General features: G+C 41.3%; 1 protein-coding gene across 1 annotated transcript in view; it reads right to left on the bottom strand.

Moving 5' to 3' along the window:
- Positions 1 to 23,910, bottom strand: part of DNAH6 (dynein axonemal heavy chain 6) — a 222,672-nt gene that overhangs the window by 14,786 nt on the left and 183,976 nt on the right. The window contains exons 67-72 of the mRNA XM_004742302.3: positions 23,171 to 23,317; positions 21,309 to 21,447; positions 13,337 to 13,456; positions 12,659 to 12,780; positions 4,666 to 4,795; positions 2,033 to 2,160 (exon numbers count right to left, since the gene is read on the bottom strand). Of these exons, the coding sequence (XP_004742359.1) occupies positions 2,033 to 2,160; positions 4,666 to 4,795; positions 12,659 to 12,780; positions 13,337 to 13,456; positions 21,309 to 21,447; positions 23,171 to 23,317 (786 nt within the window). The remainder of the gene's footprint in view (positions 1 to 2,032; positions 2,161 to 4,665; positions 4,796 to 12,658; positions 12,781 to 13,336; positions 13,457 to 21,308; positions 21,448 to 23,170; positions 23,318 to 23,910) is intronic.

The following is a 23,910-nucleotide window of genomic DNA, read 5'->3' as shown; positions in this document are numbered from 1 at the left end:
GGACCCATGTTCATGGTGGGGTAATTACAAAGTAATGTGGTAGGCACAGTAATAGACACAGACACCTGAAATGATGGGGCGCTGAAGAGGGGCTCCTAAGTTATGTGATGGTGGAGGGACAGGCTGGTGTGTCAGGAAGACTTTTTGGAGGAAGCGACATTTGCATTTGTCCGTCTTCAAGTAGGTGAAAGGTCATGATGTAGAGGAGGCAAGACATGAGCAGCATGTCCGTCCTCTGAACAAGAGTCCTCCCTTCCTTTTAGCTGCACACAGCAATCCAATATGGAGACTACACTGCCCACCACCCTCGAAGCTGGGGCACAGCCATGTGACCAAATTTTGGCTAATGGGGTGCAAGAAAAAAAATGATGTATGTAATTTCTGGGTCACATTTTTATGAGGAACCTGCTTTCTCCCAGCCCTCTCTTTCCCTTGTCCCACTGGCTGGCAAAAGGGGACAGTAGGAGCAGCCACTTTAGGCCCAGAGACGCAGGCTAGCTGTTGAAGAAGCAGGTGCTGGGAGAAAGCAGGTTTCTCGTAAAAATGTGACCCAGAAATTACATACATCATTTTTTTTCTTGCACCCCATTAGCCAAAATTTGGTCACATGGCTGTGCCCCAGCTTCAAGGGTGGTGGGTGGGCAGTGTAGTCTCCATATTGGATTGCTGTGTGCAGCTAAAAGGAAGGGAGGACTCTTGTTCAGAGGACGGACATGCTGCTCATGTCTTGCCTCCTCTACATCATGACCTTTCACCTACTTGAAGACGGACAAATGCAAATGTCGCTTCCTCCAAAAAGTCTTCCTGACACACCAGCCTGTCCCTCCACCATCACATAACTTAGGAGCCCCTCTTCAGCACCAGCTGTTGAGGCTGGAAGAGCCAACCCTCCAGCTGGGGTCCCTAGATGAGCTCACAGAGCAACATGGACTCCCTGCCCCCATAGGGCTTCCTCTGGGCTGTTAGCTGAGAGGGAAGTGAATTTTTATCTTCTTTTGGTCATTGTATTTAGAGGTCTTTATCCTAGCAGCTTAGTCTCTAGCCTGGCTCTTTCCGTGTACAAGGCGTTAAGGGCTGGGCTGGTCCCCCGGCCTGTGACACTGGTGTAGAGCTGACAAGAGCCACAGTCCCAAGGTGAGGGTTTTGCACGTTCAGCTGACCCGTACCCCTCTAACCCACAAGCCGAAGTATTACCTGCCAACTAGTAACACTGGGAGACTGTTTTTCTAATAGGAGAGAGTCTTTGGCTTTAAAAGACTTACCCCAGTTGTCTTTCCCAATCTTATCACCAAGCCTTGACTTTGTGCTAAGTATTTGGGTCTTGCTGGGCAGCAAAACTTACCCAGTGAATGCTCTGTATTTGGTCTCTAATAGCTTTTGTGCTTCCCTTATCAAAGTTACACACAGAGAAACCAGGGAGGCCTTCGGCCATCATTATAAATCCAAGGCCATCCAGAAAGTATTCTGGAGCATAAGGCAAAGGTCCAAATAGTTGTCCTCAAATTTTAGTGGCAGTGAAATCATCTGGGGGTGGAGGAGGTTATTTAAAATTTCTCAGGGAATTCTAACTCAGTAGGTCTGGAGTGGGATCGGGGAACCTGCATTTCAAATATGTTGCATAGCAGATTCTAACGTGGGCATTTTGTGGCCCAACTTGGAGAAACTCTGGTTTTTATAGTTGTCATAAAGACTGTGTTATTACATGCAAACCGGACGTCAGGAACACACGCTGAATCTCTCATAATTCAGTGCTTCAGTCCTTGATCAAATGTCTGAGTGAACGCTCACTTCAGGGATGTAAGTTAGGATAATGGGGACACTGGGATCTGCAATGTCACAGACTGAGGGAGGCCTTATCAGAGAAGGGCAACGGATTCCTTGGATGGGGGCCGATTCCATTTTAGTGTTTGGAGAGTTGTTAGCAAATCCAAATGGAAATGCTGAGGTGGTGGAAACGGAGGACTCTTATGAGGCTACAGTTTTCTAGAAAGCTTTGTTGCCCGCAGGCAGTGCCGGCAGGGAGCGCTCATACGTGTATCAGCTTCAGTAGCTTGTTAAAGCGGTCCACTTCTTGTCCGAGCACCGTAGTCAGGGAGTTAAGGCGTCCTTGAGGATCCCTGACGAAAAGGCTCTCCAACGCACTCTCCATTTCTAGTGTTTCTGAAACACACACAGCTGATTCCTCAGACTGATCATCATGGACTGTGGTCCTCATAGCACTGCCCTTGTCATGCGCTTAGCTTAACTCTTACAAAGCCGACTTCTGCAGCGGGCCTCGACTGAGTGGGAGTCCGGCCGCGCACAGACCTCAGTGGCAAATGCCGGCAGGACCAGCAGCTACCTGGTAGGTAAGGGCCATCCCTGGGACCAGAGGAGCCAGGAACCCTGCGTTTTCTCTGCCAGGTGTATGTAAGCCTCCCTCTTCCCTGCGCACAGGCATTGCCTCTCGGAGACGAGGGGGTGGCTGGGGGTGGGGAGCGAGGGAAGAGGCAGATGCAGCATCTCTCTTGTTCCTGAGCACTGTTCAAAGGGACGGACTCAGTTTTTAGGCCTGTAGCTCAGGCTGGGTGGAAAGTTTTGAAAGTTTTGCTCTTTGTTTTCCCTACAGTCTAGCAAATGGAGGCTTACAGAAGCTGTACAAAAATGAAGGCCCAGCATTTTGCCTGCATGTCTGAGTAAAGTGTTAGTAAGTGAGTGGCTCTGAAGTCTACATACCGAATTCCTTCTGAATTTGCATTTTCACTGCTCTAGAACATTCACACAGTGGTGCAGATCATTCTAGTCTTGGGTCATCTGCAGTGCTGTGCTTACACATCCCAGTCCCCTATCAGCCCCTGAGAGGCTATCCCAAACCCTCAGTTCTCTTACTGAATAGTCACATCCCTGTCCCCTTTGCCTTAGCAGATGGCATATTTATTTCACACTGAAAATATTATTAAGCTAAGAGAGAAAACTCTCCTAGGTGTCAGTAGAACTCTCTGAACCAAGTACATGGCCTTCCAGCTAGCCATCTGCCAATGCCTCCCTTTTCCACCCAGCCCTCCATCTTCTGTTTGCTTAAAATCCCCTCCTAAACTAACTGACTCAGTTTGCTTCACCACCAACAGAACCCTCTGCTCAGGAGGCATTCTGTTGAGGGCCTGTTTTGGGAGATGACTGGCTTCTGAGTTCACACAGGCCTTTTCTTCTGGGGGTGGGGGAGTCTTAGGAGGATTGGCAAGACTCTGTTTGTGGTACAGTGATATAATAGATATAATAAATATCTATTTTGGCCTTTGTCCCTGGTTCCTCCTGGCTAGAGCCCCCCAACCCTTGTAACTTCCTAAGTAAAAGGAGTGATAGGAGCATCATTTTTTATATTTGGCTTTGACCCTGGCTCTGAAATAGCTTTTGAGTGTTAAAGGTGAAAGGAGAGTCTTTGTTAAGGATGTGGCTTTGGAAAGCCTTGAAGGGTGGAGGGCTCGTTGTCAGGGGAATCAACCATGCGATTAGACTTTTAGAACTTTCAGCTTTCTCCTCTGACCTCTTGGAGAAGAGAAGGGCTAGAAGTTGAATCAATCACTAGTGGCTAATGACTTAGTCTATTTGCCTAATAATGAAGCATCCATAAAGACCCTTACTGAAGGGGTTTGGAGAGCTGTGTAGTAGGAGGGTGGTGTACCTTGACTCCATGGAAGCTCCTGCTCTTGAGACTCTTCTAGATCGTGGCCTATGTACCTCTTTTTGTGGTTGTTTATCTGTACCTTTTTTATATAATAAACTGGTAAATGTGTTTTATTGAGTTCTGTGGGCCATTCTAGCAAATTATAAACCTAAGAAAGGGTTGTAGGAACCCCCAAATTATTGCCAGTTAGTCAGAAGTATAGGTCACAACTTGGAACTTGAGATTGGCATCTAAAGTGGAGGACAGTCTTATGGGGTTGAGCCCTTAACCTGTGGGGTCTGCACTAACTCTGGTTAGTGTCAAAATTGGATTGTAGGATACCCAGTTGGTGTCCAGAGAGTTGGAGAATTGAAGCCCACACATTTTATGTCAAGAGTGTTGTGAGTAGAGAGAGAAACACAGTTTACTTTTACACATGACTGGGAAGTGTAAATCTTTAGTCATTCTAAGAAAAGTGTGAGAGTAGATTGCTGATCATTTGGCAAGATTCCTTAACTCACCAGAAAGCAAGGTAATAATAATTTAGCCATTTCTCTTGAATCTAGAAAAAAATGACACAGATTCTAGAGCAGAGCTGTCTAATGGAACCCTTTACAATAATGGAAATGTCTTCTGTGTTGTCTGATATGGTAGCACTCAAAATGTGGCTGGTGCAGCTGAGGAAATGAATTTTAAATTTTACTTATTTATATTTAAGTTTAAATAGCCACATGTGGCTAGTGGGTTCTGTCTTGGTGAGGACAGGTCTAGAGGTACAAGGAAGCTCAGAAAAAAGGCTAGTTAACTTTCATAGGCTTAGAAACCAACTTGCTCCTAATGCTTCTGGCAGTTGGCTTGTTGAGATGCTCAAGGCTTCCATGGAGAGCTCCAGGTCAGAAGTGCTCTCTACATAAAGAAAATTATGTGTAATAAAGCAGATTTGGATACCTGCTCATCACTCAGCTTTTTGAGTTTATTACTAAAAGTCCCATGATATACAGATGCCAGGGATAATTTATTACCTGGAACTCTGGTCTGGACTGAAGCAACAAGTTCTTGGACAATTTCATCATTGCTTTTTCCCTCTCCACCAGAAGATGACCTTGGCTGGACCTCAAGTATGGTGTTGATTAAAGTGTTGGTCTCTTTGTACTATAAAGGTGGGAAGAGACAGAATGGTGAAGACTCAAATTCTCAGAAAATAATTTGCAGCACAGTTTACTTATAGAAATAATGGCAACTGTCAAAAAAGGGAAATTTTTATGTTGAAGATAGGATTGGTAAAATGTGCTCAATGGAAAGGCACAGTACAGGTGACCTTTGAACAATGTTGGGGTAAGGGGCATTGCCCCTCTCGATCAAACAGTCAAAAATCCAGGTACAATTTGATTCTTCAAAAACTGTCTAACTATACAGCTCAGTGGAATTAAATACATTAATTATGCTGTGCAACCATCACCATCATCCAACTCCATAATTCTTCTCATCTCTTAAAACTGATACCCCTTACCCATTTAACTAACTCCTCATTCCTCCCTTTCCCCAGCCCTTGGCAAATACCATTTTCCTTTCTGTTTTTAGAATTTTGACTACTTAAAATACCTCATATAAATAGCATTATATTGTGCTTGTCTTTATGTGACTGGCTTATTTCACTTAGTGTTGTGTCTTCAAGTTTTACCCATGTTGTAGCATATTGCAGATTTCCCTTCCTTTTTAAGGCTGAACAATACTCCATTGTATGTATATATCATTTTTTTGCTTATCACCTGTCAATGGACACTTGGATTGCTTCCACGGCTCAGCTATTGTGAATGATGCTGCTGCTGACCAGGGAGCCCCATGCAGGGCTCGATCCCAGGACCCAGGGGTCATGACCTGAGCCAAAGGCAGACACTTAGTGGTCTCAGCCACCCAGGCACCCCTATTTTTGGACGTTTTAGTCTCCATTCTGGAAAGTTTATTGTCCTCTATATCACACGTGTGATAATCTATATACCAGTCCAGGTCTATAAGTCTCCAGAGTAGTTCTTAATTCTGCAGTGGTATTTTTAGTTTCCTTGACAGTTTTTATTCTTATGCATCTCATGGCATCCTCTGTATTTACATGTTAGCCTGTTCTCAGATTCTGGCTTTTTCTTTCTACAGGCAGATGATGTTTCCTATCCTTTATCCTTCAGTATGTTTTTCTCCCCTATTTACTCAGCCTCTGTGTTTTTTTTCTCTCCATTTATTCAGCCTCTAATGAAAAAAGTGATAATAGATGTTTGTGCACAGACAGTCTATACAGATGGCCCTTGACTAATATCCATTATTGTCTTAGGAGGCAACTTCTGCCTTTTTCCTCCAACTAATGTGCACAGGTCAAGGTCCACTTTTCTTTACGAGTTTCTAATAAGCATCTCTGTAAGTATAGTTTGCTGGAGTGAGGAAGGAATCATATCTTTAATGTAAAGACTCTGTTGATGGCAGGCAGAATTAGCTAACTCAAACCAGCTAATCAAAGAAAAGAAATCTGTTGGCTCATATACTGGGAAGAAGAGAACATAAGTCACATGGGTCTCAGGATGAATGGATCTAATGTTTTCTCTCCAGTACCTGCTTGGTTGTTTCTTTCTTTCCTATGGCAGATGCACTTCTTCCAAGTGGTTGGGGGAATGGGTTGAGTGTCAGTGATAAGGCCACAGACAGCTACAGACATACAGTATCTTAACCAGTCACTCCAAAGGAAAGAGAAATTCCTCCTCCAATCCTAGCTTCTCTATATACTAAAGCTTAAGGAAGAATTCTCATTCACCTAACATGCACTGTGTAACTGTTCCTTGGACCAATTCCAGTGGCTAGGTGATGGAGTGCTTGCTGCCTTTGGCCAGGGCTGAGTCACTGGCCCATCTCTGAAGGTAAGGGGATCTTACCAAAATTTCATGGAATGAGGAAGGGGCTGTAATTCCAAAAGGAAGAGATTGGGAGTAGGGCATATACTCTACCAGAAAAATGGAGAAAGGGAGGCTAGACATAAAAACATACCATGGAGCTCACATCATAGTTAACAAACGGAAAACACAAAACTACACTCCTAGGTACACACTGCTAAGAGTGCTACTTCTTTTGACAGTGCCATATTTCTCACAGGATGCAGCAAGTCTTACTGTATCTATACTCCCCTTTGCCCTCCTTCACCCCTTGCTCCATGCCCCACCCCCTATAGAACAAACAGTCAGATATGAATGAATATTAACACTTGGTTTGGCCACCTCCTTTTCTTCCTGAAAGTAGAATAATGAAAAACAAGATATTATTCTTACTCCTCACTAAATAGCAAAGCAAATTTTTAATTAATATACAATGTATTATTTGCCCCAGGGGTACAGGTCTGTGCATCCCCAGCCTTAACACATTTCACAGCACTCACCATAGCACATACCCTCCCCAGTGTCCATAACCCAACCACCCTATCCCTACCCTCCTACCCCCTAGCAACCTTCAGTTTGTTTCATGAGATTAAGAGTCTCTTATAGTTTGTCTCCTTCCTGATACTATCTTGTTTCATCTCCCCCTCCTTCCCCCGATGACCCCCTGCCTTGCCTCTCAAATTCCTCATATCAGGGAGATCATATGATAATTGTCTTTCTCTGATTGACTTATTTTGCTAAGCATAATACCCTCTAGTTCCATCCACGTTTTTGCAAGTGGCAAGATTTCGGTCTTTTTAATGGCTGCATAGTATTCCATTGTGTATATATACCACATCTTCTTTATCCATTCATCTGTTGATGGACATCTAGGTTCTTTCCATAGTTTGGCTATTGTGGAACTTGCTGCTATAAAACATTTGGTTGCACGAGCCCCTCTGGATCCCTACATTTGTATCCTTAGGGTAAATACCCAGTAGTGGGATTGCTGAGTCATAGGGTAGCTCTATTTTCAACTTTTTGAGGAACCTCCATACTGTTTTCCAGAGTGGCTGCACCAGCTTGCATTCCCACCAACAGTGTAGGAGGGTTCCCCTTATCTGCATCCTTGCTAACATCTGTCCTTTCCTGACTGGTTAATTTTAACCATTCTGACTGGTGTGAGGTGGTATCTCACTGTGGTTTTGATTTGTATTTCCCTGATGCTTAGTGATGTGGAGCACTTTTTCACGTGTCTATTGGCCATTTGGATGTCTTCTCTGCAGAAATGTCTATTCATGTCTTCTGCCTGTTTCTTGTTTGGATTCTTTGTTCTTTGTGTGTAGAGTTTCAGAAGTTCCTATAGATTTTGGATACTAGTGCTTTATCTGATTTGTCACTTGCAAATATCTTCTTCCATTCTATCAGTTGTCTTTTGGTTTTGTTGACTGCTTCCTTTGCTATGCAAAAGCTTTTGATCTTGATGAAATCCTAATAGTTCATGTTTGCCATGGCTTCCCTTGCCTTTGGTGATGTTTCTAGGAAGAAGTTGCTGTGGCTGAGGTCAAAGAGGTTACTGTCTCTGTTCTCCTCAAGGATTTTGATGAGTTCCTGTCTCACATTGAGGTCTTTCATCCATTTTGAGTCTATTTTTGTGTGTGGTATAAGGATATAGTCCAGTTTCATTCTTCTGCATGTGGCTGTCCAATTTTCCCAACACCATTTGTTGAAGAGGCTGTCTTTATAATATGGGACATTCTTTGCAATTTTGTCGAAGATTAGTTGACCATAGAGTAGGGGGTCTATTTCTCAGCTCTCTATTCTGTTCTTGGATCTGTGTGTCTGTTTTTGTGCCAGTGCCATACTGTCTTGATGATGACAGCTTTGTAATAGGGCTTAAAGTCTGGAATTGTGATGCCGCCAACTTTGGTTTTCTTTTTCAACATTCCTCTGGCTATTCAGGGTCTTTTCTGGTTCCTTATAAGTTTTAGTGTTATTTGTTCCATGTCTTTGAAAAAAATAGGTGTTTTGATAGGGATTGCATTAAAGGTGTAGATTGCTTTAGGTAGCATAGATGTTTTCACAATATTTGTTCTTCCAGTCCATGAGCATGGAATGTTTTTCCATTTCTTTGTGTCATCCTTAATTTCTTTTTCTGAGTACAGATTCTTTGCTTCTTTGGTTAGGTTTATTCCTAGGTATCTTATGGTTTTGGGTGCAATTGTAAATGGAATCGAGTCCTTAATTTCTCTTTCTTCTGCTTTGCTGTTGGTATACAGAAATGCAACTGATTTCTGTGCATTGATTTTATATCCTGACACTTTACTGAATTCTTGTATGAGTTCTAGCAGTTTTGGAGCAGACGTTTTCAGATTTTCCACACAAAGTATCATATCATCTGCAAAGATTGAGAGTTTGACTTCTTCTTTGCCAATTCAGATGCCTTTTATTTCTTTTTGTTGTCTGATAGCTGAGTCTAGGTCTTCTAGTACTATGTTGAAGAGCAGTGGTGATAGTGGACAGCCCTGCCATGTTTCTGACCTTAGGGAAAAAGCTTTTAGTTTCTCCCCATTGAGAATGATATTCACTGTGGGTTTTTCATAGAAGGCTTTGATGATATTGAAGTATGTTGGATCTCTACACTGTGAAGAGTTTTGATCAAGAAGGGATGTTGTACTTTGTCAAATGCTTTTTTCAGCATCTATTGAGAGTATCATATAGTTCTTTCTTTCATTAATGTATTGTATCACACTGATTGATGTGGATGTTGAAGCAAACTTGCAGCCCAGGAATAAATCCCACTTGGTGGTGGTGAATAATCCTCTTAAGGTACTGTTGTATCCTATTGGCTAGTATTTTGGTGAGAATTTTTTCATCCATGTTCATTAAGGATATTAGTCTGTAATTCTCCTTTTTGATGGGGTCTTTGTCTGGTTTTGGGATCAAGGTAATGCTGGCCTCATAAAATAAGTTTGGAACTTTTCCTTCCATTTCTATGTCTTGGAACAGTTTCAAGAGAATAGGTATTAAGTCTTCTTTAAATGTCTGGTAGAATTCCCCCGGAAAGCTGTCTGGCTCTGGGCTCTTGTTTTTTGAGAGATTTTTGAGACTGCTTCAATCTCCTTACTGGTTATGGGTCTGTTCAGGTTTTCTACTCCTTCCTGGTTCAGTATTGGTAGTTTATATGTCTCTAGGAATGCATCCATTTCTTCCAGATTGTGAAATTTGCTGGTGTATAATTGCTCATAATATGTTCTTATAATTGTTTGTATTCCTTTGGCGTTGGTTGTGATCTCTCCTCTTTCATTCATGCTTTTATTAATTTGGGTCCTTTCTCTTTTCTTTTTGACAAATCTGGCTAGGGGTTTATCAATCTTATTAATTCTTTCAAAGAACCAGCTCCTAGTTTCAATGATTTGTTTTACTGTTCTTTTGGTTTCTATTTCATTGATTTCTGCTCTGATCTTTATTATTTCTCTTTTTCTACTGGGTTTAGGGTTTCTTTGTTCTTTCTCCAGCTCCTTTAGGTGTCAGGTTAGGTTGTGTATTTGAGACCTTTCTTGTTTCTTGAGAAAGGCTTGTACCACTATATATATTCCTCTCAGAACCACCTTTGCTGTGTCCCAAAGATTTTGAACAGTTGTGTTCTCGTTTTGATTTGTTTCCATGAATTTTTAAAAATTCTTCTTTAATTTCCTGGTTGACCCATTCATTCTTTAGTATGATGCTCCTTAGCCTCCATGTATTTGAGTACTTTCCAAATTTTCTCTCTCTTTTTTTTTAAGATTTTATTTACTTATTTGACAGACAGAGATCACAAGTAGGCAGAGAGGCAGTCAGAGAGAGAGAGAGAGAGGAGGAAGCAGGCTCCCTGCTGAGCAGAGAGCCCAATGCGTGGCTCGATCCCAGGACCCTGGGATCATGACCTGAGCCGAAGGCAGAGGCTCTAACCCACTGAGCCACCCAGGCGCCCCCCAAATTTTCTCTTGTGGTTGAGTTCTAGTTTCAAAGCATTGTGGTTTGAAAATATGCAGGGAATGATAGTGATCTTTTATATTGGTTGAGACCTGATTTGTGACCCAGGATGTGATCTGTTCTGGAGAATGTTCCATGTGCACTAGAGAAGAATGTGTATTCTGTTGTTTTGGGATGAAATGTTCTGAATATATATCTGTGATGTCCCTCTGGTCCAGTGTGTCATTTAAAGCCTTTATTTCTTGTTGCTCCTTTGCTTAGATGACCTGTCCATTTCAATAAGGGGGGGTATTAAAATCCCTTACTATTATTGTATTACTATCGATGTGTTCCTTTGATTTTGTTATTAATTGGTTTACATAATTGGCTGCTCTATGTTAGGGACATAGATATTTAAAATTGTTAGAGTTTCTTGTTGGACAGACTCTTTAAGTATGATATAGTGTCCTTCCTCATATCTTATTATAGTCTTTGGTGTAAAATATAATTTATCTGATATAAGGGCTGCCACCCCAGCTTTCTTTTGATGTCCATTGGCATGGTAAATTGTTTTTCACCCCCTCACTTTACATCTGGAGGTGTCTTTGGGTCTAAAATAAGTTTCTTGCAGACACATATTGATGGGTCTTGTTTTTTTTTTTTTTTTTTTTATCCATACTGATATCCCTTGTTTTATGATTGGGGCAGTTAGCCCATTTATATTCAGGGTAACTACTGAAAAATATGAATTTAGTACCATTGTATTGCTTGTAAGGTGACTGTTACTGTCTATTGTCTCTGTTCCTTTCTGGTCTGTTACTTCTAGGCTCTCTCTCTTTGCTCAGTTTGCTCTCTGTAGCTTTTGTTCCCTGAATGCTTTCTGTACAGCTTTGGAGGACAAAAATGAGAATGGTGACCTTCCAGTCTCCCACCAGCCCATAGGAGCTGAGAGATCAGGGTCCTGCTTTTCAATGCACCCTCAGAGAAAAGCAGTCAATCCCTCCTGTCTCCCTGGTCTCTGGCTGCACTCTGAGCTCACCTGCCTGTGACCAAGCATTTCTATCTGTGGTGCATAGCCCTGTTTAGAGTCTCCAAACCCAGAAGATTCTGCAGTGTCCTCTTGCACCACTCCTCCTGGAGGAGGAAGGAGGAGATCTCCTCAGAAGAGGAAGGAGGAGGTCTCTCCAGATCTGCCACTTGTGTGGTCCCTGCTTGAAGAGCAGTGGCCTGGCTGTGGCTCAGATCACAGTTTAAGGTAACCCTGAGCTGAGAGCTCACTCCTCAGCTCTGTCTCTGTAGCTGGCTTCCCCAGATACCTGGGAGCTCTGCCACCCTCAGGCATCCCTGGTATTTTTGTGTCCCCACAGGTCCTGAGAAATCCCTGGGAGGGTTCCATCTGCTGCTTACGCTCTGGAGCGACATCCCCCAGTGGAGCAGACTTCTGAAAGTTCTGATTTTGTGTTCTGCTGCTCTACCACTTGCCAGGAGCTGGCTCCTCCCTCCATGGTCTATCTTCCAGTTGCATCGGATTCACATCTCCCCATGTCCTACCTTCCGGAATGTTGTCGATTTTCTGTTCTTAGAATTGCTGCTCTTTTTCTCTTCTATCTCCTGTTGAGTTTGTAGGTGTTCAGGATGGTTTGATAACTATCTAGCTAAACTCCTGGGACCTTATGATATTTCAGTCTCCTACTCCTCCCAGAAAAGCAATTTTTGATGGCAGAGAACCATGACATAGGGTGGCAGAGCACTGACCACCTGGGTCTTTTTTTTTTTCTGGAAGTACTACTATTGTTTCTTGTGGATTCATTGATATCTAGGTAGATCTCCCTCTCTAACACTTGTATGGGAAAAATTTAAGTTGAAAAGGAAGATGATTCCCTTCAGCCTTGTGAGTCAAACCTAGTCTCCAACCTTTCCAGTATTCCAGGTCCTAAGGGACGGACCTTATTTCATGGCTTTGGACAGGGAAAAGTGCATGGTGATATTAGGGTGCTGTGAGGGATCCAGAGGGAGCAGGCTAAATTGGAATCGAATGCTGAAATTGAGGTGAAACATTTACTTTTCTCATTTAATTATATAATAATTTATGGAACTAGTGAGATGATTATTGATGTTTCAAGTTTACATACACAGTATGCAAATGTATTTTAGTTTAAAAGCCACATACCTGGAACACTAGGTTGGCATTTTCATGCATTCCAAATATTTCTGGGTCATCCATCAAAGGCAGATTTTCAATGTAGTCTTTAAACTCTTGTAGGCTGTCAGCCAAGGGTGCGAAATAGATGCCTGTTTATTGCAAACACAGAAGGCAAACATATTGCAAATAGATCAGCTTTGTACTATCAAATTTAGTCCTCTCTGCCTGTTCAGATGGTGGCTATAATCAAGGGTTTTCCACAGAAAAGGGAATTGTTTTCTCCACTCTCTTTGCCTTCGTTACTATGCCTGGTCTCTTTCCCTTTTCTTGAGGCCTCGAGCCTGTGATCAGTCTCTTACTCTTTCAGGGTGTCTTCTTAGAACTTCTCAAGATTCTGGGAGTCTAGGGTGTGTTGCTGAAAGCCACACATTGGCAAGGGTTCCAAATTTATAGAACTTTGAAAACACATTTAGACTGAGTATAACCCATTTTAGAAGGACTCCAAGTGGTTATTGCATAAAAGATATTTTTGTACTTTAACTGCCTAACCAGTTTTGGAGGTGGTCAAGCATGGGGCTGAGGCAGGCACACATGGGGACTGGGCTGTGATGGCTGGACACCAAGAACTCCTAGATGGAAAACTGAGAGATACCACAAATGACTTCTTGGAAAATGTCCTTTGCAGATTATTGAAAAGTCATTTACCTGATTCTGAATATTTATAATCCTCTTCTAATGTTTCAGGAGAAAAGAACCTTTTTAAGATTGTACGAAGACATCTTTGATCCCAGGTGTCTGTAACTCTACCACCATATGTAATTTCACCTGAAAAGGAGTTTGCATTTTAAAACATATTTTTTAGTGATATGCATACCCAAATCCCAATAGATTTATTTACATACATATTTATTTGGAACTGAAAGTAAAAAGCATATCAGAGTTTCTTTCCACTACTCCCTAAAAAGAGAATAAAAGGCAGGGGAAAAACCTAGTATATGTACCCTACCCTAATTATTTTGCTTTCCCCAAATAACCAGAACCAAAGCCACTGAGATATATTTACATATTTCTTTTTCTTTTCTTTTTTCTTTTCTTCCCTCCTTCTTTCCTTCCTCCCTCCCTCCCTTCCTTCCTCTCCTCCTCCTTCCTCTTCCTCTTTGTCCCCCTCTTCTTCCTGCTCTCCTCCTCCTCCTCCTTTTTCTTTCTCCTCTACCTCATCTTCCTCCTCTTCTTCTTTTGCTGCAAAATACTGATGTTGGGTCTTATTCTAGCATCGATCACAGTATTCTAAAACATATACAATTCCTAGGCAACACTGCTTCTTTTGGAGGCCAGTAAATAAATGGAACCAAAACATTTACAACAAGACATTCAAACTGTCTACATACTTTAGAATTATTAAAGTTAAACTAGGAAGGAAAGATAGGTCCAAGGCAAAAGAGACAACTTGCCTCACAGAAATGATGTTGTGGGGAATTAAAACTTTTTAGTATCCATCTCTTTTTTCATAGATAAGCTACTTTCAACATGCTCCACTGTCATCCCAAAACTATAAGTAGGAATGATATCTATTCTGCATTGGAATAATATCTATTGCTGATATAACACCTTGGGAAAACTCCAGATCCATTGCTACATTTTGTTATTTATCACTGTAGTGCTCCCAGAAGGATTTGACCCATGGTCCTGACATTGTCAACTTCTGAATCCTCTGACTGTTCATCCACTCTCATCTCTATAACTTCCATTATGTCAGGAGGAAATGTTTTTCATTCTCTTTCAAGCTCAGATGGTTGGTTGAAAGTTATTTCAGTCTTTGGAATCTCAATAATTTATTTATTCTAAGGGAGCAATGTCTTTACATGCACTTCTTATAGGGACACTTATCTTTCCTCTCCTGTTGAAGCACTGTTGGTCTGTCATGTTGGGTCAGCCACTCAGAGGGAGGGGAGTAGAGGTAGAATAGGTGTTATGCTAATGGTCAAGTAGCTAAGTCTCTGTATTAGCAATTCTAAGAGGAAAGAAAGAGATGCTGTTGTATTTTCTTGGGTATAGTCTTCAGTCACCTTCTAGAAAATCTTGGAACACAAAGTTCAGTTACATCTTTGTAGTGGGTCCATCAGGTCTGGGCCTAAGTCAAAGCTCCTCTTGGATCCTTGGGGCTGGATGGGAATGTAAGCTCAAGTTTCTCCAGTTGCATGATGGTGTCTGGAAAAGGAGGGTGGCCAGGAAAATGAAGACTTCTGTAGTTGGTAGGTGGTGAGAGGAAAGGGTTGCCCTAAAGTATTTATTTTTTTTTTAAGTCACAAAGGACAATCTACATTTTGAGAAGGAGCACAGAAATATTTTCCTTACAAATCATAAGACTTTGTGCTTCTCCATCCAGACTGAGTTTTTTCCTTTTCTTGGATCAAACTGAATAAGTAATTAGACTCAGAGTAGATCTCACTTTGGGGCTCAATTTTAGGAAGTAGTCTTCTGGGTTTGGTCTTCCCAGAAGAGGGACTTTAGGAGGAAGTGTCCATCATAAATGTCCATCACCTTTCCTGGCCCAAGCATCACAGTCCCTGAGGGTCTTGTTGTAGATCCCAGGGTGGTAGCTTCCTCCTTCTCTTCCTCTCCAACCCACAGGGGCTGGCTGAGAGATAGCCTTGGATTTGGCTTTGTCCTTGCATGCTTTTGAGCTCGGATCTGTCTCTTGGACTTATGTATTGCTATACTTTATGCTATAAAATTTTAAGACTTCCCCCACCCCCAAATCCCTCTCAGATTTAAAGCCTCCTCAGTATTTCTTTATTTTCTCCTGTTTATATTTATGGGGTTTTTTTATTTTGTTTTGTTTTTAAGATTTTAGGGGTGTCTGGGTGGCTCAGTTGTTAAGCGTCTGCCTTCGGCTCAGGTCATGATCCCAGGGTCCTGGGATCAAGTCCCACATTGGGTTCCCTGCTCAGTGGGAAGCCTGCTTCTCTCTCTCCCACTCGCCCTGCCTGTGTTCCCTCTCTCGCTGTGTCTCTCTATCAAATATATAAAATCTTAAAAAAAGATTTTATTTATTCATTTGTGAGAGAGAGAGAGAGAGGAGAGAGAGAGAGAAAGCGTACAAGCAGCGGGAGAAGCAGAGGGAGAGGAAGAACCAGACTCCCCGCTGAGCAGGGAGCCCAACATGGGGCTCAATCCCAGGACCCTGGGATCATGACCTGAGTGGAAGGCAGATGCTTAACTATCTGAGAGTACGGAGGTACCCCTATTCTCTGCTGTTTAGTCTCCCCACTGGTGTTGCTGTATCTTCTTGTTCAGTCCTTCATGTTGCTTTTATTATAGCTTTGCAAATTATTGTATCTCTTTGCAGCTGAAAGGGCTATGATTGCCAATCATTGATTACAAAGGAGAACCAAAATTTATTGACAACACACACAGGCCTTTTAGGATGTGCCCTCAGCTTACCTTTTTTATTTTTTTCCCCCATTTTGTTGACTATAAAGCTCCCCTCCATGTATATCCCCTCTTCATACTATGCCCCAGCCCAACAGAACTGCTCACAAGTACTATAATCAGGCCAAACCTCAGCCCGTTGGGCTTTTATGTTACCGTTCTCTCAGCCCAGTGTGCTCTCCTGCCTTTTCTCTCCTAGTGAGCCCAACTTCGCTCAGTGTAGCTGGTCAGCACTCAGCTCCCAGTGGAGCTTTCCTGGATTCCCCAGGGTCGTGTTAGTTGTTCCTTCTGAATTCCCACAGCATTGTGCATTCACTTCTGATTTGGTTATTATCCTAACATAGGGTTTATGCATTATCTCCACCCTCCACACCATGAGTTTTTGGCAGACAGGGTCTATGTCATCTTTGCATTTCTAGCAACTATTGTAGAGTATTTGGCAGTATTTTCTGGATTAATGCATAAATGACTGCCAAAAATACCACCCTATGGATAAAGCACCCAGCCTTTTTCTCCTGTTTTTAAAAACGTTTTAATAAAGAGCTATAACTTAAAAATCATAAAATCCACATAAAATTTACATGTATCATTCAGTAATATTTAGTAAGCCTGTGATGTTGTGCGTAACCGTCACCACAATCTAATTCTAAAACATTGTTTTGGGTGCCTGGGTGGCCCAGTCCATTAAACATCTTGCCTTTGGCTGAGGTCATGATCCCAGGGTCCTGGGATCAAGCCCCACATCAGGTTCCCTGCTCAGCAGGGAGCGTGCTTCTTCCTCTCTCCCTCTGCCTGCTATTCCCTCTACTTGTGCTCTCTTTGTCAAATAAATAATAAAAAAAATCTTAAAAACAATAAAACATTTGTATCATTCCTCAAAAGAAATCTTGTGCCCCTTCTCAGTCACTCCCTATTCTTGCCCCTGCTCTATGCAACCAGAAATCTACTTTCTGTCTGTATACATTTGGTTTTTCTGGAACTTTCATATAAATGGAATCATACAATGTGGTATTTTGTGCTGACTTAAAAAAAAGATTATTTATGAGAGAGAGAGAGAAGGATGGAGAGAGAGAGTGGGGTGAGGGTACAGGGAGCTGGAGAGAGAATCTCAAGCACAGAGCCCAGCTCAGGGCTCAATCCCAGGACCTTGAGATCAGGACCTGAGGCGAAATCAGGAGTAGGTTACTTAACTAACTGAGCCACCAGGCAGCCCTGTCCCTGACTTTTTTAATTAGCATAGAGTGTGTGAGGTTTACCTATGTTGCAGCACATATCTGTACTTTATTCCTTTAGTGGCTGGATAGTACATTGTGTGGATATGCCACATTGTGTTTTTATTTACCAGCTAATGGAAGTTCATGTTGTTTTCACTTTTGGGCTATTATGAAGTAATGCTGTTATAAACAGGTACAAAGTTTTTTGTGTGAACATGTGTTTTCATTTTTTTCCTGGGTAAATACCTAGGAGTGGAATTTCTGGGCCATATGGGAAGTCTATTTAAAAAATCTTCCAAAGTAGCCCCATAATTTTACAGTCACCCACAATGTATAAAGGTTCTATTTTCTCCACATCCTTGCCAACACTTCGTTACTCTTTTATTTGTTGTTTAATTTTTTTAATTATAGTGATCCTAGTCAGTATAAAGTAGTAACTCATTCTGGCTTTAATTTTCATTTCCTTCAACTGAGCATCTTTTCACATGCTTATTGGGCATTTATATGTCTTCTTTTGTGAAATGTATATTCAAATCTTTTACCCATTTTTAAAATTGTGTTATGTTAGTCACCATAAAATACATCATTAGTTTTTGATGCAGTGTTCCAAAATTCATTGTTTATGCACCACACCCAGTGCTCCATGCAATACATGCCCTCCTTAATACCCACCACCAGGTTACCCATCTCCCTACCTGCCTCCCCTCTAAAACCCTCAGTTTGTTTCTCAGAGTCCACAGTCTCTCATCGTTTGTCTCCTCTGATTTGCCCCACTTCACTTTTCCTTTCCTTCTCCTCATGTCCTCCATGTTATCTCTATGTTCCACAAGTAAGTGAAACCATGCGATAATTGACTTTCTCTGCTTGACTTATTTCACTCAGCATAATCTCCTCCAATCCCATCCATGTTGGTACAAAAGTTGGGTATTCATCCTTTTTGATGGCTGAGTAATATTCCATTGTAGATATGGACCACATCTTCTTTATCCATTCATCTGCTGAAGGGCATCTCAGCTATTTCCGCCATTTGGCTATTGTGGACATTGCTGCTATGAACACTGTGGTACACATGGCCTTTCTTTTCACTACATCTGTATCTTTGGGGTAAATACCCAGTAGTGCAATTGCTGGGTCATAGCGTAGCTCTATTTTTAATTTTTTAAGGAATCTCCATACTATTTTCCAAAAGTGGCTGCACCAATTTTCATTCCCACCAACAGTTTAAGAGGGTTCCCCTTTCTCCACATCCTCTCCAACATTTGCTGTTTCCTGCCTTGTTAGTCTTTGCCATTCTAACTGGTGTAAGGTGGTATCTCAATGTGGTTTTGATTTGAATTTCCCTGATGGCCAATGATGATGAACATTTTTTCATGTGTCTGTTGGCTGTTTGTATGTCTTCATTGGAGAAGTGTCTTTCATGTCTTCTGCCCATTTTTTGACATGATTATTTCTTTTTTGGGTGTTGAGTTTGAGAAGTTTTTTTTTTTTTTTTTTAAGATTTTATTTATTTATTTGACAGACAGAGATCACAAGTAGGCAGGGAAGCAGGCAGAGAGAGAGAGGGGAGGAAGCAGGCTCCCTGCTGAGCAGAGAGCCCAATGTGGGGCACAATCCCAGGACCCTGGAATCTTGACCTGAGCTGAAGACAGAGGCTTTAACCCACTGAGCCACCCAGGTGCGAGTTTGAGAAGTTCTTTGTAGATCTTGTATATCAACCCTTTGTCTGTAGTGTCATTTGCGAATATCTTCTCCCATTCTGTGAGTTCCCTCTTTGTTTTGTTGACTGTTTCCTTTGCTATGCAGAAGCTTTTATCTTGATGAAGTCCCAAAAGTTCATTTTCGCTTTTGTTTTGCCTTTGGAGACATGTCTTGAAAGAAGTTGCTGTGGCTAATGTTGAAGAGGTTATATTGCCTATTTTGATGGATACTGCCAGGATTTTGATGGATTCCTGTCTCATGATGAGATTCTCTCATCCATTTTGAGTTTATCTCTGTGTTATGAGTATGGTGAAAGAGAATAGTCCAATTTCATTCTTCTATACATAGCTGTCCAATTTTCTCAGCACCATTTATTGAAGAGACTGTCTTTTTTCCACTGGATATTTGTTTCTACTTTGTTGAAGATTATTTGACCACTGGGGCGCCTGGGTGGCTCAGTGTGTTAAAGCCTCTGCCTTCAGCTGGGTCGTGATCTCAGGGTCCTGGGATCGAGCCCCGCATCGGGCTCTCTACTCAGCGGGAGTCCGCTTCCTCCTCTCTCTCTCTCTGTCTGCCTCTCTGCCCACTTGTGATCTCTGTCAAATAAATAAATAAAACCTTAAAAAAGAAAAAAAGATTATTTGACCATAGAGTTGAGGGTTCATATCTGGGCTCTCTACCCTGTTTCATTGGTTTATGTGTCTGTCTTTATGCCAATACCACGCTGTCTTGGTAATCACAACTTTGTAATAAAGGTTAAAATCGGGCAACGTGATGCCCCTAGCTCTGTTTTTCTTCTTCAACATTTCCTTAGTGATTTGGGGTCTTTTCTGGTTCCATACAAATTTTAGGACTGTTTGTTCCAGACTTTGAAAAATGCCACTGATATTTTGATCAGGATGGCATTGAAAGTATAGATTGCTCTGTTTTACCCATTTTAATTTTTTTAATTAAAATTTTTTTTTAAATTTTTTCAGTGTTCCAAGATTCATTGTTTTGCCCATTTTTAAATTGGATTATTTTTCTTCTCACTGTTAAGTTGTAAGTGTTCTTTATATACTTTGTATACAAGTGCCTTATCAGACATAATGATTTGCAGATACTTTCCTTCAGTCTGTGCCTTGTCATTTAACTTTCTTGATGGTGTTTGTTGAAGTATAAACGTTTTAAATGTTGATGACTTTTTTTTATTTTTTGTGTTTATTGTGTCATATCTAGTAAGTCACTAATTTAAAGTCACAAAGATTTACTTATATGCTTTCTTCTAAGATCTTTATATTTTTAGCTCTTACATTTAACTCTCACAGGACTCACTTTGAATTAATTTTTGTGTATCATATGAGATACGGATCCAAATTCATCCTTTCGCAGATGGATACCAGCACCATTTGTTGAAAAAATGATCCTTCCTCCACTGGGCTGTTACCTTTGTTGAAAGTAAGCTGATCATCAGTATAAGGTCAATTGACCATCACCATTTTGTTAAGCAATGTTGGCACCACTGGAGTAGTGGAGTCCTAGAGGCTGAAGTATAAAGTAGCCCCCTGGATTCCAAGACCACCCCTTTTGGTCCATTCTGAGGATGGTCCTCATTCATTTTCAGTGTTGTTTCACTGCCCTCTATTTCCAAGGTTTATTTGCCTTCTAAGGCTCAAGTTCACCTGATCACCCTCTATTCTCCATTTCCCTTACTCACCAGTGAAAACCCCCCATTCCCATTCTGCCCCTTTTCAGAGTGTTCTTCTTTCCCCACTTCCCAGTGCAAATAATTTCTTCTTCATTACTTGGGCCTACATATTCCACGTTGGACCTAATTTTCGGCACGACGTCCCATGTGGCCACAATTAATATTTGCTAAAAATTGTAATTCCTGAAATAGCTTTTCCTTTTTCACAAGTACCTGAATCAAAAGATCTCTACTAGTCAATCAATGTTCAGATTTCTTGAATTTAAGAGCACAGGCTCTCAAGGCTAGACTGACTGGATTTCAATCTTGGTTCCATCACTTATAAACTGTGTGCCTCAGTTTCCTCATGTATAAAATAGGGACGTAACAGTCCTTACCTCATAGGGTTGTTGTGAGGATTAAATCTGCTAATTCTTGGGAAGTGCTGAACATAGTACTTGGTATGTATCAAAAGTGATATAAGTTTTGCTGTTAGTATTTGGGAAAATACCTGCCCATTTCTTATGTGTAAATATTCTCATGATATTCTTATCATGGTCTTATCTTCACAAAGGGACTATCAGAAGTCATCATCACCACTATCGAATATTGGGGAAAAGATGCCATCTTTGTAAGGGCCGTGGCCTGGCCACGTGGGCATACGTACCAGTAATGTAAATGAGAGCATCCCAGGGAATTTTTCCTTCTTGACAATAAAGGTTGAGGTTCAGTAAAGCACATTCCCTGTCACTGTCATTAAATTCATAGCAAATATTCCAGCCAAGAGGGCCAAACTTTTTTCTCTCCTAGAAGGGACAATGAAAATAGTTCTACATAAAATTTGATAAAATTAAGTTTTTATGAAGTATTGAGAAATAAAAGGTTTCTGTTGAATTTGGGTATCCTCATTCTGTAAAATCAGTTAAGATCATGAAGTTTAGCTTCATCTAGGCTTTCAGTTTGGCTTTCAGCAAACATGGGCAGCATCTCTCCCTCCAGTCCTGGCTCTTCCCCAAAATTTCCAAAAGAAAATTTGACATTACTGAAAATATAATAGGTCTGTGAAAAGGACATTTGTCTTTCATGGTAAAATAAAATGTTTCCCCATCAAAATAGGTAGAAAAAAAAATACGCTAATCATCCATCTAGTGGCAAGAACTACTCTCTATTGTTCTAAGGAGTCTGTCCATCACTTAGGGTTTTCAGTCATGTCACAATGCGCTGACTACATACTGACTTCTCTGCACTCTGCAGTGACATCTTTTTTTTTTTTTAAATGGTACACAGAATCCTAACCCTTGTTTCATGACTTCACATTGTGAAGCCTTTCCCTTCCCTCATTATTTCCCTATCCCACTTTTATTTCTTAATTCCAAACTGATGATTACACCAGAGGTCTCATATTCCCTCCTCTTGATCTTGAAATTTCTCTAAGTTTTGAACCACCGCCCCTCTTAGCTGTTTTTCTTTGTACAATGGGGCGTCACACCTGGAGACCCTAGTCCCAACGTTGGATCTGCTCCAAGACCTTGTTTACATATTTATCTCATATCTTGTCTATTTAATCTTTGTTTTTTTTTTTCTTTATAGGTTCTTTCTCTGGAGACCATACACATTTGAAACCCACGGAGTGAGTCTAAATAAGACACTATCTAGAAACATGTAGTCAAAGAGTCAGAATTTAAGTGCAGGGTCACAGTATGGACACCAAATTACAGCAGTGAACTTTGAGCAGAGGGAAGGAGAAAGTAGTACTGAGTTGAAGGTCATTTTTCAGGGGCCTTGGGGCTCTGGTCACAGGAAAGAGGCTCTTAAGGGTGGTGAGCCCAGTCAAACAGAACAGGCAAGAATGAAATTATTGCAAGAAAAAATTATAGATTCACATGATATGTATGTGCAAAGAAGGAATAATACAAATAATCCTGAAATAATGGAGATATGGGACTACCAATTTCAGGAGTAGAGTCTGGAGGGAAGCAGATTTGGGAGTGAGGCATAGCTGAAGGGATTTATTTTTTTTATTATTTTTTTTTAATTTTTAATTTTTAATTTTTTATAAACATATATTTTTATCCCCAGGGGTACAGGTCTGTGAATCACCAGGTTTACACACTTCACAGCACTCACCAAAGCACATACCCTCCCCAATGTCCATAATCCCACCCCCTTCTCCCAAACCCCCTCCCCCCAGCAACCCTCAGTTTGTTTTGTGAAGAGATTTATTTTTTTTTTGCTTTTGAATTTGACCTCATGCATATGAGGTGACGGTGTCCCTTAGTCAAATCAGAGTAGAGCTGGGAGGCAAAGCTGTGAGCTGCAGAGGTGAGGGGAGTACCGAGATCAGCTACTGAGTGAGAACAGCTTCATTTCAGACCCTGAATAGAGCCTCAGCACTTCACAATGTAACTTGTAAGCTTTCCTGTAATTCCCACTTTTTCTGTATTTATTAACATAATGCACTTTCTTGTTTCCACTAAAAAGCAAAAAAAAAAAAAAAAAAAAAAAAGAAAGAAAAAGAAATGAGTGTACCTGAATAACTGCATGAAAGAAACAGATGCCAAATATTATTTGTCTCCATTTTTTTCCAAGTATATTTTCTTCAAAAAACGAAGGTGTCATTTCAGTAAATGCTCGTCTGATATTTGCACGTAAACCTTTTGGAGGCTCATTGGTTACCTGGATTCAACACACAGGGGGCAGAGAGAGGGGGGATTTTATAGATTTGCATTATTTCTGAATAACACACATAGACTGAAGCCATCGAGAACATGTAGATAACTGATAACCATGGGGGCATTCCTGGCATGTGGGGGCCTGCTCTGTATCTTGCTCAGCCTCAGTCTCTTCAGAGTCAGGCCTGGTGGGGTCTTTAGTCCTACAGTGGGTGAACCATCTCCACAAGAACCTCAGACAATTTCTTTTGTGTCCATTTTCTAAATATGGGCCAGAAAGTATGTTCAGGCCTTCCCTATTGGATTTTTCATGCATCCCAACACATGGCATCTCTTGATGACATAACAGGGAAGGAAGAGGCATCTCTTGTTCCTGAGTGATCATTCATATGCAGAGGCTTCCCATATATCGGAGGTTTCCAGCACTGAAATCCAGCAACCATACTACCTGTAGGCCTTCCTGTCTCTCACATGCTGAAATATTCTCTTAATTCTGGGAGGGGTTCCATTCTCACTACTCTGCATCCTTGACATTTTCTTAAAGAGTTGAAGGATCAACAGACTAGGGCACACAAGGATGCGTGGCTTGCCAAACTG

This window comes from Mustela putorius, unplaced genomic scaffold (genome assembly GCF_011764305.1).
Source record: "Mustela putorius furo isolate JIRA1106 unplaced genomic scaffold, ASM1176430v1.1 tig00000281_pilon_pilon_pilon, whole genome shotgun sequence".
Lineage (NCBI taxonomy): Eukaryota > Metazoa > Chordata > Mammalia > Carnivora > Mustelidae > Mustela > Mustela putorius.
Note: the sequence above shows the minus strand (reverse complement) of the source record. Positions and strands in the feature narration are given on the sequence as shown.